We start from the raw sequence: 16,087 nt of genomic DNA, 5'->3' as shown, positions 1-16,087 counted from the left end.
CTTCAATACACTACATCTTTAAGTTGGTAAATCAGACTTGTGAAAACTAATGTTAGATGTAAGAAACGACTGCAGTAAATCTTTAGGAAAATGAAGCATATGCTGAATGCAAATGAAATGTGGAACTTGTAGAGATGAACATTTGTATATAGTATGACAGTGAGTGGAGTAAGTTTGAGAAATGGTTTGGGTATGTAGAGAGAACGATGACAAGAACACAATTATCAAGTTCTCTGACGACAGGAAAGGAAAACTAGTGCATCTAAACAGGAGACAGAAAGGACAGCTTTTTTTTTTTTGTAAGGTCGACGTACTGCTGAAGAGATTTAGTAGGCATACAAAGAAAATACAGTCTTTGCAAGAGGTCGTCCTCAATTCAGCAGTTATCAGGAGAGCTAGCAGTGACCAAGCCTTGTTTTTCTCTACACGTACCACAACTAAACTTCTTACTGAGGAGTAAAAATTCTAAATTACACAAAGTATATAAAACCACATTCTGGTAAGATGGACATGCAGCAGATAAAATCACTCTCTTTTCAAAATTTTCAAAGTTGGGGGAGGGGGCAGGGAGCTGGGGGGAGCGGAGAACAGCATTAGTAAACAATAAAATCTTTGGATAGGCGGGAACCCTGAAACCACACTACTTAATCTAGTTCTGAATAATAATAATAATATAATAGTCGTAGTAATAGCAAAACAGCAGCCCATTTCTGATTAAATTAAAGACTTAATACAAGAAATAAGAACATGATAATAGAATGTAAGCAAAATGACTTGTCATTAGGAGTAAGGCACATCAAGAACAGTTTGAGCTTGACAGAAGGATGTGTTGAGAACTGTGCTGTGCTGTACTGTACAAAAAAGACTAGACAAAGCAAATATGTGAAGCGAGATTCAAGATATTAAAAAACAGCAGTACTAGAATACACTGAAATGACTGGGGAAAAGGGGGCTTTCTAAACCCTACATATATATATTCTCCTTAGGGGAAAACAAAAAGAAATACTAATGTATACTTACGGGGAATACTTCTCTACATCAAAGAGTAATGGGGACCCAAAACAAAATGGTCAATTCGTTAGGATGGAAAATCACTTTTTTTTCCACTCGACAAACGATCAAATTAGGCTGTGATTCGTACTTTCTTCGTAACCACAAACATGAAAATGCAACAGATTTTTGTTAACTTTCATTTGGGGGGGGTGGAGAGTTGTGACTAGGGGAAACAAAAGCTGCATATTACGTGGCAAAAATGTCAAAACTATCACAGTTAACAGTTGGGTATATATAACATGTATACTTGAACACATTATATACACATACATATGTTATCTGAATATTCTATGGAGCACCTTCCTACAAGCAAGCATATAGGCATTACTCTTGTAAGAACTACTATGGTAATATAGATAGATACAATACTGCAGGAAATCTTGGAAAAAACTACATTAAAAAAAAAAATACTAATGCTACATCTTAAAATAACTGCAATTATATATAAAAAAAAAAAACTATTCAGGACTTCCTAGAGTTTGAAAATGATTAAGGATATAGGGCAGGGAATCCAAAAAACATAAGGGTATATAAAATGGAAGGCCTTTAAAATGATTCAAAAATAGTTGCACAGACAACGAGAGAATTCATAGTTCGAGAGTGGTGAGAATATGAGGGGAACTGCTAAAAAAAGGATGCCAGACGCACACAGTGTCACGCGTGTGGTCAGGCACAACAGGACAGCGTCAGAGGGCAGGCGGCAGCCTTTTAGGGGGGGCCAGAGAGGCGAAGTGATGGTGGTGGACTGTTTACCTTTGTTCCAGGGTTCAGGAAGCCTCTGAAAAACACAAAGAGAAAAGGAAAAGTCAGAGATGAAATGGGCAAAAAAGACCAAATCATATGACGGGGAAAATCAGCCTGGTACGTTCGTTTCGAATCTCAAAAAGGGTCAAGAATTTTTTTCTGCTACGTTCACAACGGCAAAACAAAAAGGAGAGCAGACGCAGGCTTCATTTCACCGAATGTCATGGAGAATAAAGATAATAGAACATTTAATAAAAATAAAAATAAAAGTACAGTACAGCAGTTTAAAACATAGGAAAAGTATCTTCTGTTTCAAGTGATGAACAGTTATAAAAAACAGGAAAGTACACAAAAGATAAAACATGAATGGATATAGACCGTTACTACATATCAAAATAAAAAAAGTTTTATACATGGCTTTCTTGCTATTTGTTTAAAATCCAAAACGAGTATGCTGTGTCAACATCAGAGAAGATTTAAGATTCAAGAATCTGGAAAAGTGAAGGAGACACTATAAGAATATTTATGAAAAACTAATGAAAATTCAAGGGTAGTTAGGAAGTATGGCTGCTTACTATTTAAATTTGGCAGTTTTTCAACTAGTCATCCTACCCCACAACCTTATTATATAAAAATGTAAACGTTAGGTGAATTTGAGTATTAAAAACATGAATCCAAGGTTACCTCATTTATCTTATTCCCACCAAGTCATCCTTAGGATAGAAAAAACTGTAAGGGCATTGAATACCATTAGTCGAGTTATTTTACCTGGGAGTAGACAGGGGGTATGGTTTATGGTTTACTTGAAAGTTTATATTTACAATGACATCTCGAATGCTCCTTACCTTTTCAACAAAAACTATCACTGTTTCCTCAAATCTGAAAGGACACACACTGTGGAATATTGCCGAACCTTAAGCCATCAATTTTTATGACCAGTAATCAAACACACACACACTTCATTAGACAATTAATGGTCACTGAAATCTGATAAATGCTGTACTCCTAAAACTTATATCTAAAATGCTCAATGCCAGCATCAATCAAGACAAAAACTTGAAATACTTATGATCTACAGAGAAGTACTGATCAGTCATGTTTTCCAAATAGTATCTTGGTATACCTTAAAATAAACAAGATATTATTATTGTACAGTTTTAAGATTCTGAAAATGAACACAATTAGACAATGGGCATTTCAATTTCTTGCCTACTTTACCTAGAAATCCCCATCACAAGGTTAGGTAACAATAATTACGACACTCTTAATAAATTTCACTTCCTTCACCACAACCATACTTTACGTCAAGGATTCCATTTATGGAATGAGGCATGCAACGATCCCTTTCAATGTCTTCTTCATTCTTTGTCGTCGTCATAATTTTTCGGGCAGGTTTTTCCCCTGAAGAGGTTGGACGCGAAAGTTCTCACCTCCTTTCTCCTATGTCCTAAGGTCTCTCTCCCTACACACCCATCCAGCCTAGAACTCTATCTATTCCCTCCTTGTGATTTCATATGCCTTCCTGCAAGTCCTCACCCTTATATTTCCTAGACAGACACCACCCTACTTATGGACGAGTTACACTCTGGACTGAAGTTCGTTATGTTGAATTGTTCGTGAGTTGGTTATTATACTCTTCGTGTCTACTCAAGTACAGTCGACCCCCAGCACTTGCAGGGGATGCATACCACAACACACCACCCAAATAGCTAAAATCCACTTATATTTGACACCCCTCTAAAAATGCTCATAGCCACCTACAGTAAACCCTCCGTATTCGCGGATTTCTCTGTGGAGCATATACAGTATACGCATTATTCGCTGAAAATTCTCCCATTCACTGTATTTTTCACTGAGAATTATTCACTAATTACTATACTTTCATGATAAAATACACTTTTTGTGATAAAACTATTAAAATACTCTGGTAGTGCTTGAGTTACGATAATTTGATTTTGCAATGGGGTAAGCAATTAATACTGATACAACAATATTATAAAATATTTTTAAATTCTGCACAGGCGCAGGCAGCAGCGTACAATCAGGCACCAAGAGAGACCAAATTACAATAGACCAACTTCTTTTCCTCCATCTCTTTATCCCACCTTCTAGTTAAAAAAGTAAAAGAGAATGATAAAAGTATTGTTGGTAACGTTATCCTCTTGCGTAAATGCGTACAGTCATAAACAACCGATCAGGAAACGGTTGTTTTGCTTATCCAAATCGGATAACAACAGTCGTTTTGCTTGTATTTCAACCATCGTACGGTAACACAAAATTACTGTAGGTTACAGTACAAATGACGTTAAGTAGAATAGGACCGATATATTTTTACATTATACCCTTATTCAGTATGGATAAAAGATCGGCAAGGAAATAAACTGCTAAATTTAAGCTGCAAGTTGTGGCTGAAGCTGAGAAAACAATGTTCAAGCTGCTAATGACTATAAATTATCATGCTTCAGCAACATGGGTGAAACTCAACCGTAATTAAAATTGGAGAGACAGTATTTTAATCAAAACTACTGGGCATGAAAGAACACATTACTAATATTTTTAAGCTGATAAACGATAGATACGTGAAGCTCGTATTGTGATGGAATTAAGTGAAAATAGTGAATGGAATCTTGATTTTTTTTTTTTACACAAAAACGCCCCCAAATGACCAACGTCATCTATTAATTAAAAAAAATAGCTAAATTAATTTCACAATGAGACGTATTCAAGTTGTATTTCGACTTAAAAATACTTTGTATGATGAAAAATAACCTTGCCCCATATAAATAAACTACCTAGTTTCCTTCAGGCTAACTAGAAGCAAGAAAAGTGCTCTGAACCGAGTTAAATGCGGCGAAATAAACAATGCGTAAATGATTTCCAAACCAAAACGATCACTATGATCGCAATTCATAATACTGTATATTATTGGATACGGTGAATTAAGGCCTATCATTTTAAAAGATCCATGGGAAAGATGCGTATTTGTTATGTTGATGTTGGTATAATACATTATGTGAATATACATTACAGTAAATTGTAGGCTAGGCTACCGTATATGTATACGGTATACCATAGTGTCGGCTAAGCTAGTTCTTGTTTGTTATTAAATTTCTCTCTGTACTGAATTATCATAAGTCACTCTGCATGAAACTCCAGAATTTGCAGATATTAATAATTACTACACCATGTATGTATAGAGTATACTTTACAGTGTAGGCTAAGCTACCATACTGTATATGCATACATGGTACCAAATACCCTAGTGTAGGCTAGGCTATATTCAAGATAAGTTTTTCCCAACAACCAATGGTTTTTTTTTTGGGGGGGGGGGGACCTCACCCCATCATAAGTAGGATAATACCTGCATAAGCATTTTTAGTTTTTTTCTGTGTGTTTGAACTATCAAAATAGTCAGTTCCAAGTGTTTTTAGAAGGGTTCAAAGTATTCGTGCGTTTTAGCTATAAGCGTGTGTGTGTGTGTTACGCATTCCCCTTGAATACAGGGGGTTTACTATATTTTGACAGTTCAAACACCAAAAAACCTCTAAAAATGATTATACAAGTATTTTAATAGTTTTATCACAAAAAATGCATTTAGTCACGAAAATATGAAAATACCTGTACAGTAATTAGTGAATATTTCTCTGACAAAAATACCACGAATAGGCGAATTTTCTGCGAGTGTGTACTAATTTATATACGTTCCACAGAGAAAGCCACAAATCCAGAACCGCGAATAGGCAAGGTCCACTGTACAGTACGATATACAGTAAAGTGAAGACAGAACTGTATGTTTTTATCCTAAAGCATCAATACACTGTACATACTTGTAGCTCAACAGATTAGGCAGATCTGAACTTACAGGTGGCAAAGGGGAGCTCTCTAAACACAATTTTAATTTGCAATCTCTTTGCCCGTATCTGAATGTTCGTAAGTAGGGTGGTGTCTGCGTGTCCATACCAACTCAAAATACCAAATTCTAAAGTAATTCGTATTTTTCCTAACATATGAGCCTACAATTTCATATACAGAGCACTCACACGAAGAGCGAGTACCCAATATATGCAAGCGTAGGTTTGTATTTAAGTCGGAACATCCTTGAAGTCTCAAGTCTTTTTCCAGCCTCTTGACGTGACATCTCTCCACTCATTCTTCATTTGTGATACAAATTTTCCCACATTATTCTGGCAATGAATATCAACATACTATGGGCATGCTTTTTCAAAATCTCCATTTTTCCTTGTCAGTAACAATATTTCTGTTCTTAAAGAGTATCAAATGCTGCTCTACTGATGGGGCATTTTTATTTACAAGGAACGTGGGTACGCTATATCTACCCTCCTGACTGCTTCAAGTTTTCACATTAAATAAGTAAGTAGCATCATGTAACTGCCTATACCCTTTCCAAAATGTATAGATCTCTCTGGCGTGGTTGTCTGGGTCTTATAGGTAAGGCATATATGCAAATGTATAACAACAACAGCGAGATAAAATCATTTCTCCCATTGCAGATATCAAATAAAACCTTTTTAAATTACGCAGAATTCCAAGTCTATTACTTAGGTTCACGATTGATAATGTTTTTTAAGCAATTGCAAGAAACGGAATCAGAGTTTCTATCCATATGGCATCTCATTTTGGTGGTGTTGCCAGTACCTCACACACGGATCCACGTGCGTTTAAATCCACGGGTAAAGCAGCTTAGATTTTCTCTAAGGAGCACTTTCGTGGTCACGGTCATCACGGTATTATTATGTCTGGAGGCATTTCTCGTTTCTACATATACCTTGATTTCTTAACATCGTAGGTAAAGAATAAATTGGTAAGCAAGGAAATATGAAATAAAGCATAACAGTAAGTTTGGCAAGAGAAAATAAACATTAATTTATCTCTGTCTCTCTCTCTTTTTAAGAAGGTTGATGGGCAAATTTCTCTTGGAAAGGCAAGATGTAACTGTAGCTCGGTCAAGATTTTTGAGAGAGATGAAGCGTCGCAAGGAGTCAGGGCAGAAATTCGTGTATCTCGGCCGAAACTTGGGTCAATCAAAATTACACTGGGCTCAAGTGAAGTCTTATATGGCAAAAGAATACGCCCAAACTGGCAGACCTTAAAATTTTAGTGCAGGAAGCATCAACAATGTCACGGCGGGAAAACTGGAAGAATGCAGCGATTGTGGCTGTAGACAAGTTGGTTGACAGTTTTGTCATCAACATAGCTGATAGCTCTGATGACTAGTTTTCTGAATAAATTATATATAAAAAAAGAGAGGATTAGGCCTACAGGGGAAACCTCTCTCGAAAAACAAACGCACCTTGACTTTTACCTCAGTGGTGGTGTGGAAAAAAGTTTGATTGAAAAAGTAGTCTTTAAACCTTAAGATGATCCATAGATAATATATAGGCTTTATTTTAATTAGTATTTCTTCACAAGAAATATATCACCTATTTCTATAGCATTAATTAAATACTTTTTAGGTATCTAATTGTGTAATAATGATAAATGTACATCTATATACAAGTACTGACAAAATAGATAAGGTGATCATATGTAAAAAAAAAAAAAGTAAGATTTAGAAAAGAGAGAGAGAGAGCAGGGCGGAGTAGGAAGGAGATTAAAGTACCTGGAAATCAAAAGCCCCAAAAATCTTATAAGTATAGCCTCAGGGTTTGTCTCAAGACATTTAAAGGTCTGTCACACACGTGTCAGTAGCCTGTTTTTCAAAACTGGCAACAGGGCAGATCTTTAAAAGCCTCTCTATTAAATCGTGGCAAGAGTATAGTATGTCATTATATCAAACACCTAATGCTATTCATTAACTGAACCATATATGTTTCCTTGTGAAAAATAAATATTAATTTTCTTTATTATAAACTAGGAACAGTAGGGAGTCCATGAACAAATTAGGAGGAATTATGCAATAATGCCCTTCACAGATTCTATTCCTGTGCATTATATCCTCAGTCTTTCATGCTGTCTTGCCCTAGGTGGTTTGCAAATCATATATTTTAACAAGACTCCCACCTCTGAAGCTCCCAAGGAAGTTCTCTATAGCGTACAAGAAGACTTCAGGGGTTATGTTGAAAAGGACCTTTCCAAATTATAACATACAAGTTGGGGACCAATTGTCACTATCAAGACTGTAAGCTAATGGGTGCTAAGTACTGAACAGTCATCATTCTATCTGGATCTGCACGGGAAATCTCAAACCTGATTTGGAAACATTAGTCAGCTCCACACACAAACCTTTGAAATGTTTAATGACTTCATAATTCATTAATGATTTTAAATTTAACTAACTTGGCTTCAGATCTGAAGTCGCAAGTGAATATTTCAACCCCAACGTAAAGCAAAATGCATTTAATGCAATGGATGGGACCTGCACTTTCTTGTATCTAGCAAATCTAATGACAACAGTTTGGACAATGTTACACACAACCTCCTAAACCTTTTTGCTGATGGCAATTTAAAACCCAGAATTACTGACACTGAGCCATTTAATAATATATACAAGATATACCCAACAGAATAAGTAAAATACTGATCCACATTCCAACCATTTCAGTCTTAAATTATAAAAAAAAAAGAATACATGTTTAGTGCAAAAGCAAAAGAAATAAAAAATGCATTAGTTATAAATGCACAGACCATAAAGTGCCAATTACCAACCAGCTTCTATGGCTCCCATATTATCCAAGATTTCTGAGAGTGAATGCCTAAGCTTAAAATAATCACTGCGCCTAGTTTAAAGTTAGGAAGGACCTAGCATCTGCTAAAGAGGTGCATGTAACTGACCATAAATTTTGTGTGCTTTTGTTTGAATTAAATCAAGAGGAACCAAGTAGTTTCCAGACTTAAAACTGAGAGAACCTGAGTGAGCAATTCTAACTTGAAACTAGAGAGAATCTGAGTGAGCAATTCTTAGCATTGTTACCGAATTAACTAGATGTCAAAATGTAGTTACATTCTGACACCAACCGTAAAATCTCCATACTTGTAATTTTCAAAGTGGTGAAATTTTGCATTTCTATTTTCCAGTGCTTGCAACATACAGCACACTACTCTGCAAATTCTGGGCAATGGAGGAAATCCCCAGTATCAACCATACCATGTTCTCAACCTTCTAGCAAGCAAATGCACAGATGTGAGAAGTCACAACTATACATACTTTTTTTTTTCCATCACATATACTAAATGGCCCTGATGTATCTAGCTTCTGTCACGTGTAAAAGAAATCATAATTCTGGAGACAAAATTCAAGGTATTCCTCAATATAAAGGCAGCAAGGCTGTAATGGTTACAGTACTGTATGACTTTAGACTCACAATCAATGATCTTCACCATTTTGAAGTCTAAGAGAAGAAATCAGTACTGTAGTGAAACAGTATCAGTGAATTCCACTAGCACCACAAGAAAGTGCTGGATCTATTGACAAGGGGAGATCAAATGCAAAAGCAGATATCAGTTAGCCCACAATTGACACAGCCTAGGACAAAAGGTCTTTTGATAATTAGTGATGATTCTGTATTAGCTGTACACAATCAATTACAGTATACCATGGTTAGTTCAAACACTTCCCAGGCCATTAATTCTTGCGATGTACAAGCTAGCAGTGAGAGCAGCATGTGGAGTTAAATAAGCCGTTGAACCTTTTACAAAAGAACTTGAAATTACTAGAAAATGATTGCCAGAACAATTATTTAATGTAGACATAACAAACCTGGCACTGCTGGGATTACAGGCACTCAAAGACCAAGGGTGATTTTAGGTGTTCTAACTCATAATAAAATCTACCCTTAAATAAATTCTCAGGCATACACAATATGAACAAGCATATAGTATTCCAACTCATTATACCTGCAACATGAAAGCCTGGACATAATCTACATAATTATTAGATTCACTTTGGAAATGCTTCTTTCCTAAGAGGGGAAAAAAAAAAAAACAAAAAAAAACACCCAAAGTCAAAACATCCCATCCAAGACTCTTCCAAATATATTTACAAACAAATAGGATATTCTAGCCTAGACTGGGCATAAATTCTTTCAGTATACTATAAACTACAGGTTACTCAATGCTGCTTTTTGTGTTAAATGATTTTGTTCAACAGCAGTCATGTCAAGAACTCAGGGTATGTTTAAAATAGGCTAGGCTGGAGCAAAGTTTTCGATGGGTGTGGTATGTTTTTACGATGTGATTTTTAGCACAACCCAACCATACGGAAAAATCCACCCATGCATGCACGTGGTTTAGCCTACTTTTGCTTATGAAGAAAAGACTGAGTATCAATCTCATCAGATTGAAACTTTATTGCTAAGTCCCTTTCCTAAAATCAGCATGGGATTTGAAGCTGGGCCCTGACTAAATACAGGCAGTCCCTGATTTATGACGGGTTCCGTTCCGATGCCGTGTCCTAAGCCGAAAATTTTGTAACCCAAAATATTGTCAAAAATTGTGAGAAAACCTTACTTTTGAATCCTTTAGGTGTCTTCAAAACGATGTAAATTGCATTTATTGAGTTTTTCATAAAAAAAAAAAAAACCTCCAAATTTTGACCTTTCTGCCATTTTTCTTCCATTGGATCAGCGTTGTAAACCCAGAACGTGTTGTAACCCGGGAAATAATTTTTATGAATATATCTGAAGAGCGTCATAACATTGGAACGTCGTAACCTGAGCCCGTGGAAACTCAGGGACTGCCTGCACATCTGTTCGCAGGTCTGTAACACTGCATCTCCCTCACCCAGATCTTTTCACTGACAATGCTACTCTAAAAGGATGTGCTTATTGAGGTTTTACTGATGGGAAACAAAGGCCCACGATCACAATTTCTGCCAATTATTCCAGAAACCTTGGCAGCCTTCCTTAAAACACTAGAATACTGCTGTATTATTGGTTAGCACACTGCACCTCACAATATAACCTATCAAAGCATTAGTTCCTGATAGGGCTTTGAAAGACAATCTCCCAAACACAATGGCAGTAGGAAAGACTAGACAAACATTGTATTGCACAGTTTTTCAATCTGATCTCAGACAGGAAGACATTAACAGTACAGTATTGCATAATTTTTCCATGTGAAGCCAAAATGTAAGAAAATGCTTTTCACATTCGGTTAAATCCCTGATACAGAATGACAATAACAGAGGCAAGGAACTGTATAAATGCAAGTTAGTCCTTAACAATGAGGTTACCAGGACAAAAACACCTCAACAATGAGCTTTCCAAGACAAAAAACAATGTCAATGCATTTGTGCCGAGATGCTGGTAGTAAAAGAGTGCGACAATTTTCATTGTTTATCAGTGTTTAAGTCTAGATACAGTACTTGAAACAACACACTTCCTGTGAGTAGGAACTACTTTGTTATATGGTGAGAAATAATACTGGCAAACTACAGCGTAAAAGAACTTCAAACTGTTAGCTTAAATTATCAAAACTACTGATGAGCACAAACGTTCTGACAGGCCTTTTTTGGTGAGCAGGATATTTTAAAATGTGCAAGTGTTGGCCAGGGAGCCAGAAATATATAAATGTTTGTTTTTTGCAATTCATAAACGTCTACAATTATTGTACTAGCGCTAAAAAATTGTAAACGAGTGAAAAACATGCATCTCTATTTGTAAATTTTGCTAGAAACTGTAAGATACGTTCACCCATTTTTATTTCAATTACGGAATTATGCCAAAGCTCTGAGCACTGATATCTACATATGTGATTGTGCATACATCTGACAAATTCTATCTAAACATAAAACATTACTCAAAATCGCAGCTAAGATTCTATGTACAAGCGCCATTTGCTTAAAAATGATCACCATCCTATACTGGTTAATTATATAAAATGCAAAAAAAATTCTTATTGCAATTCTCAACAGTTAATTCCCTTCTGAGAAATATAACTAGCCTTTTTTTCAATTGTGCAAGGACTTGGTACACTGGAAATCAAGAATTTCAGGAGACACATTCCTCAATTTTGCATGGTTCCCTGATTAGGTCTTCAGCAACTGACACACGAACAGCTTACTAAAAGCTTCAGTTATTTCAAATACAGTGTGTCATTGACTTATGGTGGATTCGATCTTACGTCGCTTTTTCAGTGCTGTTAACGGCGTTTTACAGCACTAACTTGCGGTTGCATTAAGTTAGAGCGGCGTTGATGGCGCTCAGGAGGAAGAGGCATCCAGTTAACAGCGCCTATGGCATTGTAACTTGATGCAACATCAATTTACAGCACCGTAAGCGCTGTTAAAGGCAAAACATGACTTACGGTGGAAATCAACTTACAGCGAGGCGCTGAACGGATCCCCCCCAGTAAGTCAAGCCTCTACTACCTTACTCCAGAAAGTGTAAATTCCGTATTAATCTTGGGTACTATCATTTGATATAACTTGCAATTCTCCAATGATAAAATACTTTTTATTTCTGATCACCTTTTGCATTCATACTTCAACAGACAATACAGACTACAGTGGACCCCGCATATTCGCATTTCCGGCAGTTAGAGGCGATTTTAGAAGGGTTTCAAGTATTCGCGGATTTGGGCTATTTGCAGGGGGGGGGGTTAATAATGATACGCATCCCCCTTGAATACCGGGGGTCAACTGTATTCTATCCACGAATGTATTGTCAGAAATCAAAGTCAATTGTAAGTCTTGACTTTTCTTTCCTAAGTTCATTAGCACAGTTTTCTCGAGATTTTGCTCCAGCTATAACCAAATTGCAGAATAATCTTTATTATACAGTTGAATCTTTGCCACTTCCAATGTTCAATCTGAATGCAAAATGCATTTTCTTTTTTCTGGTGCAGACTCATACTTGAGCCTTCCGTAATTTATTCTGTTTCTTCTATAAAGTTTGCAGTTTATTTTATACTTCTGTATTTCTTTTTACTTGAAAAGCCACTTTCCCTATTGGAGCCCTAGTGCTTGTAGCAATCTGTTTTCCCTACTACAGTTGCAGCACTATTTAGCAGCAGTACTATTCAATCATACAAATTGCATTTCATATAATGTAAGCACATTAGTTTCATCAATATTAATCTCTCTACAAGAAGTTTGCTGAAAGTCGCTTCTACCAACAATGCATGAAATAGAGATCAAGAGTATTGCAAAATGTAACAGCTATGTGCTGCATTATAACTGCAGTAAACACCCTGTATTCGCGTTCTCATGATTCGCGGGTTTCTCTGTGGAACATATCTAGCCATTATTCGTGGAAAATTCGCCCATTCGCAGTATTTTTCACTGAGAAATATTCACTAATTACTGTATTTTCATATAATTTTCATGAGTAAATGCACTTTTTGTGATAAAACTATTAAAATACTCATGTATAAGCATTTTTACAGGGTTTTTCTTGTGTTTAAACTATCAAAATGGACAGTTCTAGGTGTTTTTAGAGGGGTTTTAAGTATTAGTGGATTTTAGCTATTCGTGTGTGTGTGTGTGGGTTACTTATTCTACAGTTTGCACACACAGGCACTCCAAGGTTATCGGCAGGGGTCCTGTTCCCGACAGCGTGACGATAACCGGAAATCGACGAACGTTGGTGGCGACAAGTGGGGATCAGCGCCTCAGCTAGGTGGGTATCGGCACAGAAAACCTCCAGTTATTGTTATTGCTGGACAAGCGCTGTAAAACTGATCACCGATAACTGGTGATCTCCTGTGCTACTGTTTAGTTTACCCAAATAGCACTAAAACTAAATCCTGCAATATTTTTCTCGAAGACAGTGCACTTTCTCTCTCTCTCTCAAGTGCATCAGCTAATGCAAATCTGTACACTAGAAAATGAAATTTAGGCCAAAACAATTGTTGGAAGAGGGTGGAAAGTAAAACGAAAGAGAACACGAACAAAGGTATAGTAAAACAAATGAAAGGGGTTGCAGCTGGGGGCCGAAAGGATGCTGCAAGGAACCTTCGAGTAATGCCTACAGTGCATCGCGAGAGGTGCACTGTTGGCACTACCCTCATATAGGGGCAAATCTGTAAATTCAAACTCTATCTCCAAACATACGAAGACCAGCAAAACCCCCAATATAAAATGAATCATGGAATTGTTTAAGTCTGAATTATTTTTGTTCGTATGTTGAGTTTGTGTGAAAAAAGTCTCACATTTAAAGATATAAACAAGAAAACAAAGGGGTCTACCTTCCATGAGGACAAGGCAAGCAAACAAAAAAATATCTTGGCTCACCTAGCAAGATATAGAAAAACTTGGCCAGCATTTATAAACATGTGCACTTGTTCAGCAACAGTTGAATGAACTTATATTTGATCATGACTCACTTGCTAAGCCACGATTAATATATGCTACATAACCTGCATTGTCGGATACTGTACTTGTAAATGGATTTCAATACCTTAAAAATTTGATAGAGAGATTCAAAGTTCCTTGCCACTATTTTATCCGCCGCTTTATATTTAAAAACTATACTGTACTATCCAGGCTGTAAACATCTGGTGACCCTTATGTAAATTCATTCTCCTTTCATTTCTATCATCACAGACATCATAATGTCAGCTCTTCCATTTAAGGGGTTAAATGTGAAACGAGTTCTCTCAATTCCTCTATGTAATGTGATCTTTCTACCTTAATTCGCAACAAGGTTGGGTCTCCCTCCCTGTTATCTCTCCACAATCCTCATTGTCAATGACAGGTCTTTGCCCTGCTACTTCCATATCTTTTTTCTGATGATCCCTTCTGATCACATGCTCAAACCATCTCAATTTTTTAGCACTTTTTTTTTCAGCAATCTCTACCAATTCCCTCTCTTCATAACAGTCCTTTACCAACTTATTCTGGCTATGAAATTTAATATTCCATTGCCATAACTATCCTAATTCTCCTCCATTTTCATTGTCATAGCTCATGATCCTGCCAAACTATTAATTGCATACCTTGAGTACCCATTGTGTTTTTGCTCTCCCTGCTAAAGGGATCCTTCCATTTACTAACTAGCCTAGTGTCTCTCTATTTCCTCCATATTGCAACTCATCTCCTTACTACTCTCTCAATTTCCTGCATCGTAGTCCTGTGTCCCCCCAAGATTAAAGAAGTGCTCCACCTTTTCAAGAACTACCCATCTATGACAACTGGTTCTCAATTTTCTCCTCTCTTCTCCAATTGCTCTTGTAGTGTATTTTGTGCACTGATAATCTCTCATTCCAAGAATATATAGTAACCGGTGTTAGCATGTCACGTCTGGATGCTGTGTATAGCTCACCCACTTCAACAGCTTTCTATTCTTCTGCCACCCTCGTTACTTTCCACTTTCCCTTCCCGAGGTGCTAATCATTCCCTTTCACTCCCTACCACTTAGTTTATGCTCGTATCTGGGTTATCCTGAGGTATTCACTAGAGTATAGCAGACAGTTCCATTACTAGCAAGTGACGTATAGTACACAAAAGGAATCGCAAATTAAAATTCTATTCAGAGTGCTACCCTTTGCCAACCGAAATTTAAAATTTTGTTTTGCACGCCTATTCTGTGCATACAGTACTGCATTGTGTTTTAGGATGAAAAAACATACTGTACTTATTGAATTTATTTCATACTGTACTTAGACTTGAGTTGAATTCATTTCATGCTGTACTTAGGCTAAAAAAGACTTGAGGAGTACAGTAACCAACTAGCAAGCAATTTAACATACAAATGGCGGTCTGGAATGTAACTTGTTTGCAAGCAGGGGCAGTGTCTGTGATCCAGACCCTTTGCTATTGCAATTAAGGGTTTTCTGAAATCTTTAGTGTAAAGGAGCTTGTGTGAAGAGATGAAAAGGAGGCAGATTTTGTACGAAAGTTACATTTCTGTTTTCCCTTTGGCACACTGGATTGCCAATGGCCAAATCATGACGGCAGAATGAAAATGAGCTACAATAGCCTAAATAAGACAAATTACTGCCACACTTATTAATATCCAGTTGCTAAAGAGGGTAAAAATTTATGTGGATTGTGCTGCTGAGCAGTTGAGGCAAACATCTGAATATAAGAGAAATAATGAAATAGTTTACCTATGAAATACCAAGCTTTGCGATGGGTGTGAGCTAATTACATCAGATATAATATTCTCAGACTGGATAATGGGCTTCAATCCAAATTCCTCACATGTATTTTACCATTTCTAGACTAGAGAGTATTTTTCTAAATGTTCTTTGTCGGTGATATCAAGAATTAAGGCATTGGAGTCACAGATTTTTCATAAACATTCCAACATTAATAAACTGCAAGTCTTTTGTTACTTGCAAAAGTTAACTTGCCAAGCCTTTACTTAAATTCCTAACCTGGAAAAAAACC

The 16,087-nt window shown here is 36.6% G+C and overlaps 1 protein-coding gene across 28 annotated transcripts in view; it reads right to left on the bottom strand.

The window, feature by feature from the left end:
- heph (polypyrimidine tract-binding protein 1 heph) overlaps nt 1–16,087 on the bottom strand; it is a 387,035-nt gene that overhangs the window by 353,363 nt on the left and 17,585 nt on the right. For 19 of the 28 annotated variants that reach the window (XM_067084747.1, XM_067084767.1, XM_067084748.1 and 16 more), the window contains one exon: nt 1,807–1,831. The exons of the other annotated variants lie outside the window; for them this stretch is intronic. In XM_067084747.1, coding sequence (XP_066940848.1) covers nt 1,807–1,831 — 25 coding nt within the window. The remainder of the gene's footprint in view (nt 1–1,806; nt 1,832–16,087) is intronic. 28 annotated transcript variants of the gene reach the window in all.

This window comes from Macrobrachium rosenbergii, chromosome 41 (genome assembly GCF_040412425.1).
Source record: "Macrobrachium rosenbergii isolate ZJJX-2024 chromosome 41, ASM4041242v1, whole genome shotgun sequence".
Taxonomy (NCBI): domain Eukaryota; kingdom Metazoa; phylum Arthropoda; class Malacostraca; order Decapoda; family Palaemonidae; genus Macrobrachium; species Macrobrachium rosenbergii.
The sequence above is the reverse complement of the archived record's forward strand: the minus strand, read 5'-3'. Positions and strand labels throughout refer to the sequence as shown.